The following is a 23,353-nucleotide window of genomic DNA, read 5'->3' on the forward strand; positions in this document are numbered from 1 at the left end:
GGCTGAAAGATTTATCATCAATTCTCATAATCAGCCCTTGGCTGAATGTTTGGATGTTGGAGTAATTTGATACAAACATAGCACTGAAAGTACAGAACTGCATTTGTCTTCATGTGCAATTGGATACAAGCATCTGGCCTATTAAATGATTATAGTAAATTCATCTTTGACTGATTTGCTACAATCCGTTTAGAAAATTTAGCAATAACAGAGAAAATTTACGTCCAAATTTAGTATCAATGCCATCTTTCCAGCATAGCTCATATGCCCCACGTACATAGACCATATTAGTAAGCTTTGACAAGAATATATGATTATGCTTTCACATACTTTCACAGGACTTTAAACAGCTTGGGCTTATTGGAAGCAACAGTTCCTGAACCATGAATCGTCATTACGCATCACGACTCATCATTGTTAAGTATCAAGACTTGTGTTGAATATACCTGTGGATGAAATCATTAATCGCTTCTGGGAAAAGCACTACTACTACTATTACGTAACAAATTGAAGTAACATGGAACAATACATCTCTCAAATTTAGTGTCAGACACAGAATTGTGACACCTTTCCACTACATTTCTTGTCTTGCCTACATGCATGAATGCAGAATTTGCTAACGGCCTTCGGTTGTAATATACTCCTATGCTTTCTCACTGCTTGTACGTTCTTCCTGCAAAGATTTGACAAAACTTGGGAACTACAGAACCACACACAGTTCAATAATTCTAGTGAGCATCATGGCACATTTGTTCAGCATCTGTAGGGATAAAAATCACTGATCAAACCTAGCTCAAGCTGACATTGTGGGCAAGCTACGGTAATGCATAAGAGTGTTTTGGCATGTTCACGTGTTGGAATGAAGGCAACTCCATTGTTTAGCTTGCAACATTTTAGTTTCGAATGTTCTCCATTTGTACCACTTGTTCACTGCAAAGCCTGCTTACCAAGCATACCAGTTCAAATTTTAATGAGGCATTCCGAAATTGCAGCTTTCCTTACAGCTTGGCTTGATCCATTAGAGTGCAGTCTGTTCTGACCTTCAAGGACTGCAGGCCACCCAGCAAATGGTACGTTCCATAGCTTCCCATAGCACAAAAAGAAGCTACAGGTCCTGCAAGAACACTAACGCTGCATCTTGCAGATGATGAAAATGCCTGAAAATAACTCCAGACCCACATAGGAGAGCATGGCATATGCTGATGAGCTAGCATATCATTGGCTAGCACCCACATGTTAAACTTTTGGGGGACAAAAACAGGAGAAGATAAGAAGAAAAGACTGACCACAATGGCCACCAGTGATTTCTTGATGAGTTGATGACGAGAGATGGTAACATCTTGTGTATGTATGTTACTTGAGATTAAAGCCAATGCTCAATTAAATACAAACAAGAGACTATAGCAGGAGCAAAGGGGCCTTTGACCAGGCACTTTTGGTAACCTTTAAGAATGTGCCAAATTAAACTCAATTGAGCATTCTTTCCCCCTCTCCTTCAGGCAACCTCCATCCAGCCTTTTGAAGCAGAGAGAGAATAGTTGACATTAATCACCCAACATCTCAGAATTCAATGGTCATCCACCTGGCAAGGATATGTTGATGTCAGTATTCCGTCTGACATCTGATAGAGACTGAGAACCTGGCCAACCCATTGGGTGAAGCACAGTTGCAATGCCATGATTGTGAGGTTGGTGTGCACTGCTACTCATTGTGGAAGGACTCTCAGCTTTGGTCACTAATGCTTCATTCATTGATGGGCGTACCATTGGGATTGCTGGGGAAGGGGATGCCAAGTTACCAGAAGACACAGCAGCTGGTCCCTCCGGATAGGCTGGCCTTGACTGGGGCTTCTTTCCATTGGTTAGAAAACTGCCTACCACAACCTACGAGGGGACAAGCTCTGTTAAGTTGTAAAAAAACGAGAACCAGCCATCAGAAATTGCAAACAGAAAAAATAGTTTACCTGCACTGGGCTCGCTGCCATGAGTAGTCCAGCAACACCACCTCCAACAACTCGCCCATCCGGACCAGCCAAAGATACACTAAGACCACCTGTTCTGCTGCATATACCACCATTGTCTGTTGGAAGAAAAGAGCCAGATAGAGATAGGATTTCAAAGCGTCCCTGCATTATGGGTTGCAATCCACTTGTCCTTAGATAAAGGAAGTGGCACATAGAGAATCCATAAACCATTTTCAGATTTTCTTAAAGTCATGCTCACCCTAGAGAACTTTCATTCAGGTGAAAAAGCATATCTCATAACATACATAGTAATTAATGCTTGAAGCACAATGGCAGAACTCACCTTTCAAGTATAAATACAGCCACAAATAATTAAACCATCAAAAAACTCGACAAGATATATCCTAGAAGAAACTATGCAAAATAGCTTGGACACAGGTTTTCATTTCTCACTAAATGTTCTGCCAATGGATCAATACTTAAGTAGTTAATCATATTGTTCACTTCACTGGCTTAATGAACTTAAAAAAAGTCAGTTAACATGCATCCAAAGGCAGAATCCCTCAATCTGGTGTGAGAAAACAGCATCTCAGAATCAAAGATAATGAAGAACAACCTTTCATCAGAAAGACAGCTTGCCAAAGAGCTGCTTCAACAAAAAGGAGGGAAGATAGAAAAACCAATGACTAGTCCAGTAACCTACAGCGAACAATGTGTCACAAAGCCTTTGCCCAAGGCTTCTATGCTTCATCACATGAGATTGTTGGGTCTTCAAACTCTCCCAAGAGATGAGGGGGTGTTAGCCTGCCTTATTTTGTTCGTCTGTCATCTCCTTGTTGAGAGCCCCATCAGAGTCTAGAAGCTCTAACTTAGTTAATGTGAATTTCTTAGGTTTGTCAATCAGTTTCCAGCCTGTGCTACCTTGTCAGACAGTATCCACTGTCCAGCCTTCCCAAGAGTTTGCACCTCCATCAGCTGCCACATCAGCATTTTTCACAATTTTTATGTGATGCCAACTGCATTACATGCAGTCAGCCAGGTTTGCACAGGTTGTGGCCAGTATCTGGTCAGCCAGTTTGGCTGATTTCCAGCTATATATAGCTGGCCTTTGGCTGGGACAGATCATTCATTCTTTTGCCTCATAGGTGCTCCATCAAGTGGCTGTAGTCTTCTCCTTCTCCGACATGGACAGCAGGCTGCATACTCTCTGTCTCCATCACCATCACCGTCGACGGTGCTGTCATCATTATTTAGCCTGATCCGGTGCCCTCACTGATGCCTTGGGCTGCATGTAGGGACTAATCAGTCTTCATTGTATTCAGCCTCCTTTGTTCAATGCAAATCATTCTTCTCTTTCTACTTTCTCTTCTTCTCTCCTTCTCTCCATGTTCGTGATTCTCTTTTGTTGCACACACTCACACTTTTGCAGTGTTCTTCTGTCTTCGCCATGTATCTTCTTTCTTGTGTTTGTGCAATATTCTACAGCAGATTCTGAGACTTCCATCATTGCACCCACTTCTTACATGGTACCAAATTGTTAGCAGAGTATGTCAACTCATGTGTGAGTCTGAGCATGTACTGTGGCTGGGCACTTTGTGGTTATTTGAGGCATTTTTATTGTGTAGAATTTTATGCTATAGTGGCATTTATTGCTGCCAGTCCGCCAACATTAAATGCTGGACAACCTGACTTATTTTATGGCATTATTCATGCCTATATATATTCTGGGCTCCTCCTCCTAAGTTCAGCTCACCACCTGGAGGTCCCGTGGAGAGAGGAGCCAATGCCGATGCCCACACAGCCAGTGACTCACTGTTGTATGTGACAGTCTCGTGTCTGATATATGGATTCCATTTCCCGAGCATACATCTGAGTTCTCATCTGTATAGTGTTCTTTCTTTCCCTTTCTCTTTTGTCTTGTGTTTCAGCAGTTTATTACAGCATATGCTTACGCTTCCATTGCTGCTCCACTTCTGAAATGGTATCAGATTTCAAGATTTGTGCTCTTGCTGTGTTTTCTTCCTGATTTCAAGACTGTTTTCACCCTTGCTGATCAAGTGACTGCTGCTGCATACAGGCAACTTGTTTTACCTACGTTTTATGCAGATTTGCCATTGCCTGCTGCCTACAGCCCCTCTGCTGCCTGCGTTTTCAGTTTTCAGGCTGCTGCAACAGTTTTTCAGCCTACTTGTTGCAGTAATCAGCCTGCGTTCTGATGTTCCTGACTCCTTCCTGGCTGGGCGACAATACCATTACGCCGTTTTTGCTATTTTTGGCAGTTTTTGACTGATTTGTTGATTTTTTGCAATAGCTTTTGTCTTCTTTTGGTCAAATTTTGGGTTATACTGTATGTGAACTCTTGTTTTTTGTTGTCTGTGCTCATGTTTTGCCTGTGTTCTCTCTCCAAATACCTTCTTTTATCTACTCCTAAATCCTCAACAAATGGCTCCTCCATGGACATCCACTGATGACAAGCTCTATGGACCTAATTATTACATGTGGAGTGCGGTGATAAAGGCCTGGTTTATCTAGAAGTGGTTATGGTACACGGTTGGTGGAGCTATTGCACGTCCTCAACGGCCTTCTATTCCAACTGATTTTGATGAAGACAACCATAAGAAAGCAATGCTTACATGAGATTCGGATGATCACCTAAACCTCCATAATGCAACGAAAGCCGCCCCTGTGGTCGCAAAGTCACCTCATGCTCAAGTAGCATCGAGGACATATGAAGAAAGCTGACAGGAGTCGTAGATGTTTGCACCCGTAAAGCATTCGCCACTCCATCAAACTCCTAAGGAAGCTTGTGGAGTACCGTACCAACAAGACGTGCCTCTGCATAATGCGAAGCTGGTCTTGGATTTGGGTAACTCAAAGTAGGAATGATTGGATCATATCTTTGGTCTCAAACTTCAGTTGATGGAGCTAGCCATAGAGAGTAACGGCCCTCATGGTGAAAGGAGCCTCGTACATCAACTGCAACTTCGACCATACGTCTGAAGCTGTCCTACAAGAGGTGACCACCAATAGGACTTCTTTGGAAATACACCAAACTAAGGCCGAGTAAGCACAGGGTCTCGTAGCCTTAGAGAGGGGTTCGAAGATAAAGAAGTCAAAGGCCCAATGTTACCACTATGGCAAGAAAGGCCACTTGCGAAAGGACTACAAAGAGTTAGTGGCTTCCAGGAAGAAAAAGGAGCACAAGACGAAGCAAGATGCAGACTCCTCCGATGAGTCATCATCTGCCTCAGATTCTGATTCTGATCCTTCGGCCAAGGCGAAGTCCACAACACAGAAGGGATCCTCTTCTTTGGATCGTGGGAAGGGCTTGGGGGCCCCTTCCTCAGCTGCTTTCTAGTGGTGGTGGTGATGAGGTCATCCCTCACGACTCTCCAATGCCAAAGAGGGAGTGTGAGAGGGTGGTGAGATGGGGCAGCCGTATCTCATATATTTCTATACAGTTGCACAGGATCTAAAGAAGGACATCCCTAACGCATCGGCCGAAGTCTGACAGGTTCAAATCCTGGAGTTGAGATTGACATCCAAGTTCATGATGGGCTGATTCTTTGACAAAGAGCGGATGGCTTTCGTCAAGAGCTCACATGAGGGGACACTTTAGCGATCTGGCCAAAGGAGGGAAATTCATGGTCATTTATGTGTTGCAGCATTGGTGACAGGATGGCCACATGTGCTACAGCAGTGGCATTGTCAACACACATTGAGAGCTGTTACGATCTTCTCTATCTTCAAGAGCTGGTATGATCGACATCGATATCAGGTTCTCTCCGAGGCACCTTGGTGGTGGCTTGATCACCCACTACTTGGGTGTTCATGGTTCTACTTGGTGCTTCTATGTTGTATGGTTTCTGATTCATTCTCATTGTACCATTGTATTGTATCAGATCACCCATGATCTGAGAGAGGGTATTAGCAAAGTATGTCAACTCATGCGTGAGTCTGAGCATGCACTGTGGCTGGGCACTTTATGTAGTTATTTTAGGCATTTTTATTATGTAGCATTTTATGCTATTGTGGCATTTATTGCTATCAATCGGCCAGCATTAAATGCTGGTCAACCTGACATATTTTATGCCATTTTTCATGCCTATATATATTCTGGGCAGCTCCTCAGTTCGGTTCACCACCTGGAGGTCCCGTGGAGAGAGGAGCCAATGCCGGTGCCCACACAACTAGTGACTCACTATTGCATGCGACAATCTCATGTTTGATATATGGATTCCATTTCCCAAGCATACATCTGAGTTCTCATCTATATTGTGTTCTTTCTTTCCCTTTCTCTTTTGTCTTGTATTTCAGCAGTTTATTACAGCATATGCTTACACTTCCATTGCTGCTCCCATTTTTAATGGGCTAGTTGAGGAAGATGCAGAACAACACATTATGGAGTTTCAAAAGCTGATGTTTAACTGTCGCATTCAAGAAGAAGGACATTTAATGATGGTCTTCAATATGACTCTCAAAGGAAGAGACGCTATATGCTATCATGGTTTAGAAGCCGGAACCATATTGAACATTGATGCATTTTGTCATGGTCCCAATTTGGTGGATTAGGATCCTGCATTTGGGGCACATAATAGCTCTTGAAACAACATATTGTAGGTGCTTTTTCCACAAACCATGCTTTCATTATGGCACTCCATGAGATAATCAAAACCTTTATCATGAGAGACAAGGAGAGGCCATTGGAGAGGATAGAAAGTGAAGATGAAGAAGAGGAGAGAGAGAGAGAGAGAGAGAGAGAGAAAGAGAGGTCCAACCCAAAAATCAACCCAAGCAATACTTTGTAAGAGCTCACATAGCATAGGTGATTGCCACACACAAAATAATAGAAAGAAGAAAAGATTGCAACATGACACCATCTCTAAATAAGTTCTTCCAGCAACTACTTCTCGCAGGACAATTTCGAATATATTGGAGAAGTTGCAATTGTTGTGTGAGGCTTTGTCTTGCCAAAAGTGGAGCAACAATGGAAGCGTAAATATAAGCTATAATAAATTGTTGAAACACGAGACAAAAGAGAAAGGGAAAGAAAGAACACTGAAGAATAAAATACAGATAAGAACTCAGATGTATGCTCACGAAATTGCATCCATATATCCAACACGAGACAGTCGCATATAACAATGAGTCACTGGCTGCATGGGCACTGGCACTAGCTCCTCTCTCCGCAGAGTCTCCAAGTGTGTGATGGCAGATGAGTCACTAAGTGAGGAGGAGGAGACTGAATATATAGGACAAAAATATGTCCTCAATATGATCAAGTCGGACAACATTTAATGTTGGTCGGCCAGCAATAAATGCCCAATATGACCATAAAATGACACAAATAAAAATGCCTAAATATGGCATATGAGTCACTAAATGAGGAGGAGGAGCCTGAACATATAGGACAAAAATATGTCCTCAATATGATCAGGTCGGACAACATTTAATGTTGGTCGGCCCGCAATAAATGCCCAATATGACCATAAAATGACACAAATAAAAATGCCTAAATATCCTAAATAATGTGCCTACATGGACAGACTCACATATGAGCTGACATATCTGCTAACATGTCCACCATGTAAGTTGTTGACCCTCTATGGTCAACTCCACACTATCAATGAGAGCCTCAATATACTATCCAATATTTTTTGCTTTGAATTATGCAAGTACAAGATTAGCTTTGACATATGCAATCTGCCCTTCCACAAGCTCATCCTATAGGGACCATACTCTATAAGCTCCCTCCAGAGTTTGATAATTAGCCAACTCTTTATAAGCCCAAACATCATTGACATGCTGCTTAAGCATGAGGAGTCTTTACGGCTACAAGGGAGGCTTCCATCTCAATGCGGTGGCCAATAAAAGGCCTTTGGAGCTTCAAAGAGAGGTGACAAGAAGAAGAAGACAAAGACTTTGTTAGTAGTCATTTGTAACTTATGTGGTCATCTCATACCTATGAGCCTCAATCTTTGTCAAACAAGGACATTAGGAGCTTTGACATTGTCTTTGTCTATCATTTAGTGTGTTTTAGACACTTTAGATAGAGGGCACATTATTGCATTTCTTTTTGTGCACTTTTGGCCAATTTTTAGTGGTTTGACTACATTTAGGGTTTTCCCTCTTTTCTAGCCTATATATAGGCAACCTGCCCTCCCACTTTCATTATCCATTATTCATCACTGATTCTTCGTGATCAGCCAACCCTCCTCATTCTCTTGTCCACCTCCTACCGTTTGGCGCCCACACTGAAGCTTAGAGCTACATGTTGGGGCTAACTGTTGCAACCTTGTACGGTCAGCCGTTGCAATCACACTGTTCATTCTCTCTCTTGTGTTCTCTTTGTCTCCTCTCTGCGTTCACTTTCCTCTTTCATTTGCGCACTCTCACAGGCTTGATGCTATCTCCGTGGTGAGAAGGGACATCTACACAAGAATTGCAAGGGGCTAGCAACATTGCAAAAAAAGGGGGAAAAAAAAAAGCAAGATATGAACTCCGACAACAAGTTATCCTCATTGGACTCCAATTCAAACCCTCCAACAAAGGCATAGAAAGACTAATCTTCTACAGTGAAGGGAAAGGCCATAGCCGAAACATCCCCTAGGATTCAACCTACCCACTAGACAACACAAGCTACATTCACAATTATAAGGGACTCGACACCAAACTCGTCTCTCAACCATAGAGCCAAACGGGCTCAACCTTGAGCTTTGGCACTAGCAACACTGCGAGTCATGACCACATCCCAAGGCTTGGCATCCCATACCACCAACCCACACCATCCCAGTGTATGGATGCATCAACCCCAACACGCCAAGAGTTTTGTAATCCCAAAATGGTCCACGCGGCATTTCAGGCCAAATCTAAAACATTACAAAAAATGTTTAGAGACATAAAAAGTCTGCATTGATTTTGGGATAGGATGCAATGTTTATGGCCAAAAAATCAAAAGTTTGGGACCTTTTAAGAAAACCCCAATGTGAAGATGTAACCTGTTTATAGCTCCCTTACCGCCAAGCAATATCACCTGCTGCCATCACTATTACTAACAAGGACCCACTGTTTTTCACCGCCAAAAAGCAGATAGCAGTTTTAATTATGCCAATCAAGGCTGTTTGCCACATCATTTCTTTCAAATGTATTACTGTCTGTAACCAGGATATTCACGATAGGATAGGCAGTAATTTGGTCTATGCAAAGCAACCAGTACACATCAGATCTCCCTTAGGCTGTTCTAGGCATCAACATCACAAAGACAAGGTTATGCTGCCCTTATACAGGTGTGTTTGCTTGATTCTTAGCAAGAGATTTCAGTAGAAAGTCCCTGTTTTGCTCTTCTTTAGAGATTTGGGATGAGTGCTCTCAAGAAATTTCTTCCTACAGCTATACAAAGGCTTTTCTGCTGCTTACTCTAGCATGACTATTCACAACACACTTTATGCAAATAGCAGATTCAATTATGCCAATCAAGGCTGTCTGCTGGATCATTTTGTTCAAATGAGGCTGTTCTAGGCTTCAATAGAACAAAGGCAAGGCCATGCTGCCCTAACAAAGGCATGTTTGCTCTAATTCTCAGGGAGATTTCTGGTAAAATCAACTGTTCTGCTCGTCCTTTTAATCATTTTCGGATGATTGTTCTCAGTATATTTCTTCTAAAGACTGAATAAAGGCTTTTCTGCTCCTAATTCTAGCATGATTGTTCTCAACAAACTTCCCCCATGATTGGTCTCTAGAGGCTGAATCTACATTCTCAGCCATGTGAAGATATCTTAAAATGCTCAAGAATCTCAAATCAACAATTTCTCCCAGGAGTTAATTCTACCAGGTTGATAATTGAGAGACTTGACAAAGGAGATGGTTATCTCTGCCAAAAGAAAGGCAACTTTTCCATTCCAATTTGGGTATTGTTAATTAAGTTCATTAAAGCTATTATATATTCGTCTCAAAAATCACCTCATTTAGCAGATTCATATTCATATGTTTAATGATTCAACCTCTGAATTAAATCAGAAGCTATAAATAGCCATTTAGCACTGTGCTTCAGACACACTGGGTCTATAACTTTGATTCACGAGCTAAAGTAATCAAAACAAGTCATAGAAAAATGAAAACTCACAAATAAGCAAGGCAAAGTCCCACACTCAACAGTTGCAACCAAGCTTTTATAGTCAGGGCATGCTCGACCATTAAAAGTTCCTAGCGCCCACATATGATTGGTAAAATCAGTCCAGAGATAAGACCTAACCTCATATGTTACATTTCCTCCAGAGGTTGCAGGTTGTCTGAGTGTTACATTAGATATTGCACCATTGGCTGACAAAATGCATATAGCTCGAGGTCCTTGCTGTGAAAATGCCATTATTTTCATGGCAACATCCTGTGACCGAGAACCTTATAGTATCAGTAAACTCAAATACTGAGATAACTCAAACGATGTTTTAACACTTAACAGCTGAGATATTCGAAGACCACGGGATAAGACAATGCTTGATTATGCTGTCAATATGCAATGTCTCTCAGACGAAAGATGTTAAGCTGAAGGGCCACTTTATCAAAAAAGGCAAAACCATCACAGATATTTGAGCTTGTAAGAAAGAATATAGCCTCATCTTCAGAAAAGAGGGCAGAGAATCCATGTCCTGTTCCTTTAAGCAAGGCCCACTAGCATCCACTGAAAATTATATGGGAAAGAGAGAGACAGATGCCGGATTTTTTTCTTTCAGTGGGGGCTGGGGAGGGGGGAGGGAAGACAGACAGACAGACAGAGACAGAGACAGAGAGAGAGAGAGAGAGAGAGAGAGAGAGAGAGCTGCCATCTCTTCAGTCATTCTATCTGATTCTTACGTCGTCACGTGACTCTTGTACATTCAAAACTTTATGATAAATACAATTACCCATTGCGAAAAATGCACATGTGTGTAGAAAAGAACTTGCCAGAGAAACAACAAAATCAATGTGGCAGAACTGCTGCTGTGCATAATAGGAAGATATGGAAACATAAGAAAGATAGAAGTTACAGCACTGTTAGTGTTCTACTAATCTGCAGGAGCCGTACAAAGTCCAACAGTGTAATTCTGGACCTAAAAGAATGTTTGCAGTGTGCAATCAATCCTAAGCACAAGTTCACACATATTTTGTAAAACAAAAAGGATAGGAAGCTCGGATCAACAAAGACAAGAATTAGGAGTTAAGGAGGCAATGCCCTAAAGCAGCATCAGGACTATGGTGTCAAATAGCTTTTGTCTCTCAAGTCGGCGGTTTTCCACCCATTACACATCATTCCCTGAACTAGCACATACAGGCATGTTGGCCTCAATGTTCAGAGCAGCTGTTGTCTGAACCACACAGCTAAGAAATGTTAGATATGATCAATGCCCCACCCTCATTAGGTGCTACCAATGATCCATGGTGCTCAAAGTTGTAAGGCCCCCATTATGAGGAGAAGCCAAATGTGAGCCCGGACATTGGTTGAGTCCTGACTTGTATATCAGATGAGGTCTATGTGACCGGATGGCAAAAAGGTGACTGTTGTGGGTCTAATCTTTGGGTTAGACGGAGTGGTTATGCTGGTAGCAACTCGAGGCACATTGCATTGAGTTGCGTGGTAAGGGAGTTAAAAGGGGCCCCTATTGTGGGGTCCGGGGGCCGCGGAAGCGGCCCCTGGCTGGGGGGTCCCAGGGGGGCCAGCGGCCCCCCTGGCGGGGGTCCGGGGGCAGCGCCCCCGGCCCGATGGTAAAGGGAATATTCCCTGGAATATTCCCTGGCCGACTAGTGGAGGCTCATATGGTAGGTCGGTCAGCAGGCCGACCTAACGACCTTCGCGGGCTATAAAAGCTAAACCCCTTCGCAGCCATCTTACACTCATCTTTCACCCAGTCAGAGTTGTTGTTCCAGCTAGCCTTAAGCTCTTCACCTATCTTCTGTCTAGATCGCCATCTAAGCTTCATTCATTGGAAGCGCACGGGTGGACAGAGCCATCTTTGTATCAGTTGTTTGGAGTTAAAGAATTTTACTGATTCTCCTCTTATCTGTTGTGTACTCTCTATCTCTTTCTCAGATTCTGTTCGCTGCGCCGTGTAATATTTTACATGGTATCAGAGCCCAGGGGGCTCTAGAGATCGGAGAGAGTGCAAGAGGCAAAGGCTTCAACAGCAAAGAGAAACGATGTCGACTCCGGGAAGCAGTTCTGGCGCATCAGGAAGCGGTGCAGGAGGTGGTGCTGCTGTACCGGCTATTCAAACACTGAGGATTCGTCCACCAACCTTCAGCGAAGGCAAGTTAGATGGTACAAACTACACCTTGTGGAAGTTCAAAATTACTACTATCCTTGATTCTTATGAGCTTCTGGAGACTGTGCTGGGGACTGACGCAGAACCACAGCCTACCCCCGACCCATCAAATCCTAGTGTGATGATTCCTCCGAATGCAGATCTTCTACGAGCTTGGAAACGAAGGAATGCAGATGCATTGTGTGCCTTAGTTACAAGCTGTTCTGACAGTGTTTTGACTCTGATTCAGCATACAACCAAAGCGTCAGAGGCTTGGAATGTACTAAGGAGTCAGTATGAAACACGAAACCAAACAAGGATTCAAAACTTGGAGAATCAACTAGCAGCGGAGAAGTTTGCTGAAGGAGAGACGGTTGAAGCATTCATCACTCGGATTAAGAATCTGCGCGACCAGATGGCTGGCGCTGGGATACAAAAGACTAGCGAAGAGCTAGCTCGGAGGTGTCTTCGGATTTGTCCACAAAAGTTTGATGGACTAGTAACTGCCCTTAATACTCAGGTGAGACCTCAAGCTTTGACTTTTGAGGAGTTTTGTGCATTATTAATGGAGGAGGAGTTGAGGCTGAAAGCCCGAGAAGGAAGCAACAATGGAGATGCTGCATTCTCTGCCAATGCAAAAGGCAAAGGTGTTTCCTCCACCAAAAATGATGGTGACAAAAAGAAAAAGGGCGGCAAGAAGAAGTTTCAAGGAGAGTGCTTCTACTGTAAGAAGAAAGGACATGCGATTGCAGATTGTCGTGTCAAGAAGGCAGATGAAAAGAATGGTACCCTTAAAACTAAAGGGAAAGAGACAGCCAATACGGCTGAAGCAGAGTTGGAATTATTCATGGCGACCATTGAGGAAGTGTGCTCCTCGGCGCAAGAAGAATCTACCACTGACTCTTGGGTGTTGGATAGTGGGGCCTCCCGTCACATGACCAACAAGAAAGGTCTATACAGTTCTATGCAGCCTCTACAAGAATCCATCACTGTGACGGTTGGAAATGATGCTAAATGCCCTGCTGCGGGCACAGGTACTATTTCTTTTGTTGCTGCAAATGGTGAAGTCAAAAAGCTTTCAAATGTGTTGTATGTTCCCGAAATCAGGAGAAATCTCTTATCAGTTGCTGCCATAACTGATCTTGGTCATGAAGTGAGGTTCAAGAAGACAGGTGCAGAAATTATTGATAGTGCTGGCACAATTGTTGGCAAAGGAGAAAGAAGGAACAACCTGTATGAGCTAAGTGCTCTTACAGCCACCGCTGGAGTGGGCACAAGTAAGCTTTGGCATGAAAGGTTTGGACACATCGGATTTGCAGTATTGAAGGAGATGCAGAAGCAAGGTATGGTTGCTCACCTACCTACAATAACTGAATTGAAGGAACCATGTGAAGCTTGTATGATGGGCAAGCAACAGAGAAAGGCATTTCCACAAGAAAGCAAGAATAGAGCACATGCTCCTCTAGAGTTGGTGCATGCTGACTTGTGTGGTAAGATGCCTACACAGGCCTTGGGGGGATCTTCTTATTTTATGTTGATTGTCGACGACTACAGTAGGAAGATGTGGGTGTACTTCCTTCGTGATAAGGCTCAAGCTTTTGGTAAGTTTAAAGAATGGCTAATACTTGTTGAGAATGAAACAGGGAAAAGTGTGAAGAAATTTAGAACAGATGGTGGTGGTGAGTTCAACTCAAAGGAGTTTGAAGGCTTTTGCAAGAGCAAAGGGATCAAGCGTCAATTGACGACGCCTCACACACCTCAGCAGAATGGTGTTGTGAAACGCAGGAATCGTACCATTGTGGAGATGGCAAGATGCATGCTAAAGGGCAAGGGATTGCCTAACCATTTTTGGGCTGAAGCTGTTAATACTGCAGTCTACATTCTAAATCGGAGCTACACAAAGGCTCTCAAGGGAAAAACACCTCATGAGGCTTACACTGGTAAGAAACCATCTGTTTCACATTTCAGAATTTTTGGATGTGAATGTTATGCACATGTTCCAGATGAGAAGAGAAACAAGTTACAACCAAAAAGCAGAAAATGTATCTTCTTGGGTTATAGTGATGAGCAGAAGGCTTACAAGTTATATGACCAAGAGGCAAAGAAGATCATCGCGAGCCGTGATGTGGTGTTCAAGGAGGAGCCGCATACAGTGGAGGAGGAGAAGGCAAGGTCTTCCACTTTATCATCAAGCGAAGAAGTAGTCCACTATGAACCTGTCCCGAGAGCTATCCCTATCCTTAAGGAGGAGGAAGCATCATCTTCAGATGATGAGGAAAAAGTTCACCAACCTGACATCACCCCACCGGAAAAGCCATTGCCGCGCTGGGTGAAGCAGCTCTATGACCACAATAATCCTATGCCTGCATCTGTTGAGGAGAAGGCAGACGGACCAAGGAGGTCTCAGAGAATAGAGGAGCAAAGGAGGGCTTCTGCTCACATAGTCAACATGGCCTTGATGGTTGAGATTATGAGAGAAGTAAAGGAGCCAACTGACTTAGAAGAAGCACTTGCAGATCCATCATGGAAGGCTGCTATGCAGGCGGAGTATGACAGCATAATGAAGAATGACACTTGGGAGCTAGTGGATCGGCCAGCAAAGCGGAAGATTATTGGCACCAAGTGGATCTGGAAGGTAAAGTACAAGGCTGATGGTACCTTAGAAAAGTACAAAGCTAGACTGGTTGCCCAAGGATTTTCACAAGTTGAAGGGTTTGATTTTCAAGAGTCATTTGCCCCAACTGCCAGAATGACCACTATTCGCACGGTACTTGCAGTGGCTGCCCACAAGAAGTGGCCAGTGTACCAAATGGATGTTAAGTCAGCGTTCTTAAATGGTGACCTCAAGGAGGAGGTGTACGTGGCTCAGCCACCAGGGTTTGAGGCCCCCCATTCTGAGAACAAAGTGTGTAAATTGAAGAAGGCATTGTATGGGCTGAAACAAGCCCCCAGAGCATGGTACCAGCGGATAGATAGGTTCTTTTTAAACCTAAACTTCAAAAGATGTGCCTCAGATGCTAACTTGTATGTTTACAGGGATGGTAAAAAGTCTGTAGTGATTGTCCTATATGTGGACGACCTTCTTATTACAGGTGACTATGAAGATATGATCAACCAAACTCGAAAGGCTTTGAGTTTTGAGTTTGAAATGACAGACTTGGGCTTGCTGCACTATTGTTTGGGGATTGAAGTCTGGCAAGAGCCAGGAAAGATCTTCATCTCTCAGAAGAAGTATGCATGGGAGATCTTGAAGGCATTTGGCATGACCGAGTGCAAGGAGATAGCTACACCTATGGAGGTGAATGTAAAGTTATCCGTTGAGGATACATCAGCACTAGCAGACATTGGGAGGTATAGGAGGTTGGTCGGCAGTCTAATCTACTTGTGTAACACCAGACCAGATATCAGTTTTGCTGTTGGTGTTTTGAGCAGGTTCTCAAACAAACCTCATGAGAGTCATTGGAAGGCTGGGATGCGGGTGCTCAGATACTTGAAGAAAACTCTTGACTATGGTATCACATACAGTTTCGGAACTTCTCTTGTGGGGAACTGTGACTCAGATTGGGCAGGAGACATTGATTCCAGGAAGTCAGTTTCTGGTTATTGTTTCTCTTTGGGTTCAGGAATTTTCTCTTGGATTAGTAAGAAGCAACCAACAGTGGCATTGTCTTCTACCGAAGCAGAGTACAAGGCAGCTTGTTTTGCTGCATGTGAGGCCGTATGGTTGAGAAGGATTCTATGGCATATGGGAGTGCAGGATGAAGAACCAACTGTGCTGAGATGTGACAATCAGAGTTGCATCGCCATTGCCAAAAATCCAGTGTTTCATGCACGCACCAAACATATAGAGATCCAGTATCACTATGTGCGTGATTTGATGGAGGATGGGATAGTGGAATTGGTCTACTGTCCAACAGAGGAGAATGGAGCAGATATCTTCACCAAAGCACTTACGAAGGATCTGCTTCAAGTTCATCTTCAGAGACTCGGCATTGGGCCGAGGAGATAGTTCACCTATGGGTGGACATTGAGGGGGGGTGTTAGATATGATCAATGCCCCACCCTCATTAGGTGCTACCAATGATCCATGGTGCTCAAAGTTGTAAGGCCCCCATTATGAGGAGAAGCCAAATGTGAGCCCGGACATTGGTTGAGTCCTGACTTGTATATCAGATGAGGTCTATGTGACCGGATGGCAAAAAGGTGACTGTTGTGGGTCTAATCTTTGGGTTAGACGGAGTGGTTATGCTGGTAGCAACTCGAGGCACATTGCATTGAGTTGCGTGGTAAGGGAGTTAAAAGGGGCCCCTATTGTGGGGTCCGGGGGCCGCGGAAGCGGCCCCTGGCTGGGGGGTCCCAGGGGGGCCAGCGGCCCCCCTGGCGGGGGTCCGGGGGCAGCGCCCCCGGCCCGATGGTAAAGGGAATATTCCCTGGAATATTCCCTGGCCGACTAGTGGAGGCTCATATGGTAGGTCGGTCAGCAGGCCGACCTAACGACCTTCGCGGGCTATAAAAGCTAAACCCCTTCGCAGCCATCTTACACTCATCTTTCACCCAGTCAGAGTTGTTGTTCCAGCTAGCCTTAAGCTCTTCACCTATCTTCTGTCTAGATCGCCATCTAAGCTTCATTCATTGGAAGCGCACGGGTGGACAGAGCCATCTTTGTATCAGTTGTTTGGAGTTAAAGAATTTTACTGATTCTCCTCTTATCTGTTGTGTACTCTCTATCTCTTTCTCAGATTCTGTTCGCTGCGCCGTGTAATATTTTACAAAGAAAAACTGCAGAGACAGACATTTAGGTCCAACAGTGTACATCAACTCACCTCGCCTGCAGTAATTGTGATCACATGTGGTGTAAAACCAGCTCCAGCCGTGCCTGCCAGCCATCCACCTGGTAAGGATACATGTTGCATGTAGGTAAGATAATCTCATCTAAGATGCTCAATCCCTTCATTAACACGTAGCCTCACTGTCTTTATCATTTATGTTCAAGCTGAGTTTCCCCCGGAGAAGGTGTCCAAATCTTACCTAGAGCTGCTAATTGTTGCTTGCGGCCTGATCCTGGTGGTCGACCACGGCCCCTTTTCTGTAAGGGGGAGGCTGAGGTGGTGACTGCAGATTGTGACACTAAGGTCAAGGCCATGCTTCCATCTGGGCCATATTTCCTTGGCCTTCCACGTTTCCTCTTAACAGGTTCACCTCGGTTGCCAACCATGGCCATGTTCATCCCTGTGTGTACGCTTGATGGCATAGGATGAGGAGTGATGCCACCTGCCATTTCAGTAACATATTGAGTGCTCGAAGAATTAGAAGGCATGCTCATAACTGCCCCAGGTCGCATAGGAGCAGGAGCATGGAGGCCAGGAGGAGGGGTGGGTGAGGCAGGAAGAGTAGGAGAACTCCCAGCCTGGACAACCATTCCACGCTGTAAGATTGCACTGAAAGAGCTTGCGGGTGACATGATGCCAGCCTGAGAGAGCCCCATAGGCTCTCTTCCTTCCATGCATAGACCTGTAAGACCTGGACCCTTGGAATTCTGTTGGAAAACTCTATCTCCAGTCTGTTGGAAACCTGTACGACCTGCAACCTTGGAATTCTGTTAGGAACCTCTGTTTCTCGTCTGTGATATGAAGCTTTGCAGTACTTAGCCATCAAAATGCATCCTTGGTCGTGGCGCTTCCGGGCTGACGGTGCAGGTCATCATAGTGTATCCCTTGTGTGACACAATTGGAGGTCAGAAACTATAAGACACAGAGAGAGATTACTTCCACTGTGCACAAGGGCTTAGCCTAAGGTCCAGGGAGCAATGGTACTGCGTCCACTGAGGCGAGAAGGCCGGTTCTCCCCTTCCAAAGCCTCCCGAGACAGCTGATGCCTGAGAGAGGGATTGCGAGTCTTCGAAGGCAAAAAACGGTGAGATGAATGTTCGAGATATGCTTTCGGGAGCTGCACGCCTTCTCAGGGGCTTTACTCAGAGGCACTTCTGCAAAAGGGAGGGAACAAAAATGAGAGCCGTTGAGGAATGCTTGGTGATGAAGGGGGAGGGGGAGGGGCAGGGGCAAGGGGAGGGGCTAGGCGTGTAGGTAAAAGGCTGCTGCTCTGTCTGCCGCAAAAGGCGATGGGGGAAGCCTGTCCTTGCCAAATGTGGAGGGAACTGTAGCCAGCTCCTGCGCTCCATTGGAGGTTGGATAATGATGACGCTGCTGCTGCATGAGAGTCTGAAGCTCTCTTCCTCTGCCAAACCTGTCTTATCGCCAAATGGGGAGTCGGGGACCCTGTATCATCTGCTTATCGCCAAAGTCAGCAGACAAAAGGGCAGGTTGGATCGATTGGCGGGAGGGAGAGAGAGAGAGAGAGAGGGAGAGAGAGTGTGCAAATTTTCCAAAACAATCTCGGAAAAAATGTAATTCACATATCTTGCTGACATTTCCCCTCTTTGTCGATATTGCCTTAAGATAAGACTTGCATCCTAAGGGCCTCTTCACATGCAATGGTGGAATGTGCGAACTGGGCTTCCCTTCTGCACATTACGGTAGCAAAAGCCATGTTTATCACTTCCTTGCCTTCTAGCAACATCAGTGCAACCATGGTGGAAAGGGAGCATGTGTGTTGCCCATTTGCTCCCACTCAACCTAGGGCAACTAGGCCCTAAGAGATAAAGAAGATGTTGATCCATCTATGTACATGTACACACCACATTTGTGAGACAAACTCCCCCAACTATAAGCACTATAAAAAGAGGTCGAAATTTTTGTATGTAAAACATGATTGCACAATTGCATGCGAGCATTGCCCGTCACTCGATTTATTTTAAGTTCAACGTTAGGATTTTATGTGCATCTCCATAGCTTGCCCATCCTTCGAGAATGCCAAATTTTTGCATTAAAGATTTGTGGGCAATTCCCTTCTATTTTATTAGCCTATTTTGTTCATGAATAAGAATTTGTATGTATGGAATAGATGTAGGAGCCAAGATGCAAGCCATGAGGCACATACCTTCCTTAATAAGACTTTCAAGTCCGATTATTTTGATGGTCAAGTACATGATTGAGTATGAGAGAATACAACCACCCTTTGAATCTAGCCCATATAGCTTGCTCCTTAGAGAATAAGCACGAAATTGGATTATATCATAGAAAGATTGTATCAACACGCTATCTTGAGAATTTAAAACTTCAAAAGTAGAAGACATCATGCAATAGCCAATGGAGGAAACAATATGGTAGAGAGTTATATCATATAAGCTTTTAAATTATAGCATAGCATATGAAATATACTTATAAGCTATGGCTAGTTATGTGGCGTAGTTAGTTCGTAACTTAAGACCCATGTTCATATTTATGAAAGTTGCACTATTATATCTTAAATTTAAGAACTAGTAAGTGACGGTCACTTTTGGTCCTTGGCTATCCATAGGTCTTTTCTTTGGGATGACAAACTTGAACAATGTAAACGTGTAATTTTAACATTACCTTTCAAATGGCGCTAATAAGAATTGGTGATTCTAAACACATTTGGATCTTTATTTTTGTCAAAAAGGTCTAATAAAGGCATGAACTTGAACTTGGGTCTCAAAGTGCCAAGTCGTATTTAGGTAACCATTCCCTTCTCAAGAGTATCTTGTCTAGTGGGTGCTTTTGGCCCGACGAATTTTGTGAAAGCGTCACAAAATTGGACCTCATTACACAATTGGCCCAATGAATTTTGTGAAAGTGTCACAAAATTGGACCTCATTATACAATTGGCCCACACTAAGCCAAAACTTTTGATCCATGCAAAGCAAAGCCATAACCTCTTTCTAAATAACATGAGAAGATTTATTGCTCAATTCCATGAAAATACATTTAGTAATCCCATCACATTAAGGGGTTGCGGAGGAAGTGGGGTTGGGTTTGCAATGCTAAAACCTACTCATTCCATAGAGCTAGTGGAGGAATGTTGATCTCACCAATTTTGATATCCCTCTCAAAAACAAAAAAAAAAAACAGTACTCGTCATGAGATAGCACAACTAGCAAATTGTGAAAGAGACCAACTTTGATTTTGAAAGTGTCAATGATTTTTTCTTTTCTCACATAATTGTTCATGAAATCATGAGGTAAACATGGAATCTCTATGTTTTCACTTGGCCCGCTAGCCTCTCATTAAACATGGTGTGAAACATGTAAAGATTCACACAATATGTTTGATGATGATTTTTGTATATCAATAGGTCATGTTTGAAGCTCCTCATTTTCCAATGGTCACGGTTTATAGTTCTTGGCAGCATTGAGTCTTTTAGATAGGTCATATCTCCAACCAATGGATTTAGCCCAAATCACGTCCATGCTCCTATAAATTAGGCACCTATTTGAAGAAGTTTGAACCTAAAGCATGGTGAATGCACCCTATCTTTAGTTAGCAATTTTTGGAAGACCTCATTTAAAAAGATCCCTAATATTGTAGAGAATACATTCACAACTATTTCTACATTCATCTATGGGATTTTTAGACACAAGTCCTTGTTCTTTGTTATTTTATCCAGTGTAGAACACTTGCATTAGCAACTTAGGCGATAAAGGAATGAAATTGCTCCTCTATCTTAGCTTACTACTTATAGGGATTTTGATTGTAACAGGCTTTTGAATGCCTTTGGATGCATCGAATTAATTGTGGCTCCTCCCAAGCCTCAATTTTGACTTTTGGTAGAGGCAACTTAGGCACGATAATCTCATCTATACTATTAGTTAAGGAGAGGTGGGGGCGGGTGCCACGTGGCAGCCCCCACCTCCCCCACAAAAAAAAAGAGAACGCAGGGGCGGGTGCCACGCGTCCAGCACCCGTCCCCCGGTAAAAATCGCGCCTGCCCCAACGCAAAGCGCCGGGGCGAGTCTAGGCGCGCAGCGCCTAGTTACCAACAATTCATAAAGAATGTTTCCATCTTTTTCCCCTGTACTTCAATTTCATGTTTTATTGAGATTGATGCATTTTTCTTATAAAAGAACATGCGAGTTCTCTAGTTGTTGCATAAATTTATTGCAAGCTTCAATGTAGAACCCATCATTGACAAACACTGAGCATATCTATCTACAAATAACACGAAGAAGAATTACCAAACCAAAGCCAAGCCTTAGTTCATATCCATGGTTATAATTCAAGGTTGTCAATCCAAAAATTGTGTTATTTAACAAGATACATGGATGCAATTATGTACTCGTATTTGCAATTTGCATGACATCAAACTTCAACTATACCCCACAAGTACACCTAACAAAGGGTCATTGCATCTCTTTATAATATGTATAGCATTCCACGCGTGCTTCACGCGCACGGAACGCTAGGCCGCCTCGAAGTGGCAAGCGAACTTCGCTCAACAATCCATTTCTCATCTTTCTCTCTCCTCTTTTTCCTCTCTCTCTCTCTCTCTCTCTCTCTCTTTCTTTGCCTTCTATTTTAGTTTATTTTTCTTTTCTTCTGGTTCTCTCTCTCTCTCTCTTTTCTCTCCCTGCGTTTCTTCTCTCTCTCTTTTCTCTCCCTGCTTTTCTTCTCTCTCTCTCTCTCTCTCCTTTTATTCTCCCCCCTCCCCCTCTCTTTTCCTTCTCTCTCTCTCTCTCTCTTTTTCCTTTTTTTATTCTTCTCTCTCTCTCTTCATTCTCTTTTTAAATTTTTTCTTTTCTCTCTCTCTCTCTCCTTTTCTTCTCTTTGCGCTTTTCTTCTCTCTCTCTCTTTCTCTCCTCTCTTTTCTTTCTCTCTTTCTCCTTTAATTTTTTATTCTCTCTCTTTTTAAATTTTATATTTTTTCTCTCTATAATTCTCTCTGCATGTTCTCTCTCTCTTCTTCTTCTTCTTCTTCTTTCACTTTCTTCCCCCCTCCCCCCCGTCTCTCTTAAAGTATGTAAATTTTATCTTTTCCCTATATATAATTCTCTCTTTATGTTTATATTCTCTCTCTTTTTTTCCTCTCTCCCTCTCTCTGTCCCCTTTTCTTCTTCTCCCCTTTCTCCTAATTTTTATTTTTTTCTTCTCTCCCTCGCTCCCTTTTAAATTTTATCTTTTTCTTCTCTCTTTCTCTCTCTTTTAAATTTTATCTTCTCTTTCTCTCTCCTCTCTCCCTTCCTCTCTCTCAAAAAATATTTAAATTTTAAAAAGATTTTTCTATTTTCTCTTTTTCCCCATCTCTGTTCCTCTTTCTTCTTCTTATTATTCTTCTCCTCTCTCTCTCTCTCTCTCTCTCTCATTCCCTTCTTTCTCCTCTTTTTTCCTTTTTTTCTTCTCTTTAATTTTTTTTCTCTTTCTTTTAAATTTTATCTTTCCTCTCTCTATAATTCTCTCTGTGTTCAAATTCTCTCTCTTCTTCGTATTTTCTCTCTCATTTTCTTCTCTTGTCTCTATTCCCCCCTCTCTCTTCTCTTTTCTTTTTTTCTTTTTCTCTCTCTTTCTCTCTTAAATTTTATATTTCCTCTCTCTATAATTCTCTTTCTCTTTGTTCCCCCTCTCTCTCCCTACCTCTCCTCTTCTTTCTTTTTACTCTTTGTATATTTCTCCCTCTCTCTCTCGCTCCCTCTCTCTCTCTCTCTTTCTCTCTCTCTCTCCTTATTTTAATTAAAAAGAAAGTCTCTTTTTTTCTTTTCTCTTTCTTTTAAATTTTATCTTTCCTTTCTCTATAATTCTTCTTCTTATTATCTCTCTCTCATTTTCTTCTCTCTGTCTCTCTCCCCCCTCTCTCCTCTTTTTTCCTTTTTTCTTCTCTTCTCTTCTCTCTCTCTTAAATTTTATATTTTCTCTCTCTATAATTCTCTTTCTTTCTTTTAAATTTTATCTTTCCTCTCTCTATAATTCTCTCACTGTGTTCAAATTCTTTCTCTTCTTATTTTCTCTCTATCTCTCTCCCCCTCTCTCCTCTCTTTTTCTTTTTTCTTTTCCTCTCTCTCTCTCTCTATTAATTCTCTTTCTCTCTGTTTCCCCTCTCCCTCTCCTCTTCTTTTTTCTGCTCTCTCTCTCTCTCTCTCTCTTTCTCTTTCTCTCTCTCCTTATTTTAATGGAGAGAGAGAGAGAGAGAGAGAGAGAGAGAGAACCTAGGCCCTTTGCATGAGAGAGGGGGGAGGGGGAGAAAAAAAATTCTTAATTAAAAAAGACTA

At 43.0% G+C, this 23,353-nt stretch overlaps 1 protein-coding gene across 4 annotated transcripts; it reads right to left on the reverse strand.

Moving 5' to 3' along the window:
• Nucleotides 1-1,268: 1,268 nt before the first annotated feature.
• LOC148039236 (AT-hook motif nuclear-localized protein 10-like) lies at nucleotides 1,269-18,588 on the reverse strand. 4 transcript variants are annotated; one of them, XM_087675123.1, is made up of 5 exons: nucleotides 17,266-18,585; nucleotides 17,061-17,113; nucleotides 10,215-10,346; nucleotides 1,964-2,125; nucleotides 1,269-1,883 (listed from the first exon to the last, which is right to left on the reverse strand). In XM_087675123.1, exons 1-5 carry the CDS (start codon nucleotides 17,738-17,740, stop codon nucleotides 1,575-1,577), a joined length of 1,131 nt encoding a protein of 376 aa, XP_087531249.1. In that variant the 5' UTR covers nucleotides 17,741-18,585; the 3' UTR covers nucleotides 1,269-1,574. The 4 variants fall into 4 exon arrangements, with proteins under 4 accessions (XP_087531249.1, XP_087531248.1, XP_087531251.1 ...); XM_087675122.1 differs by having other exon boundaries at nucleotides 17,061-17,128; nucleotides 17,266-18,583; XM_087675125.1 differs by lacking the exon at nucleotides 10,215-10,346 and having other exon boundaries at nucleotides 17,266-18,588.
• Nucleotides 18,589-23,353: the final 4,765 nt, after the last annotated feature.

The sequence above is a fragment of the Lygodium microphyllum genome, chromosome 3 (assembly GCF_053477565.2).
Source record: "Lygodium microphyllum isolate KBCC chromosome 3, Lygodium_microphyllum_v1.1.10, whole genome shotgun sequence".
Lineage (NCBI taxonomy): Eukaryota > Viridiplantae > Streptophyta > Polypodiopsida > Schizaeales > Lygodiaceae > Lygodium > Lygodium microphyllum.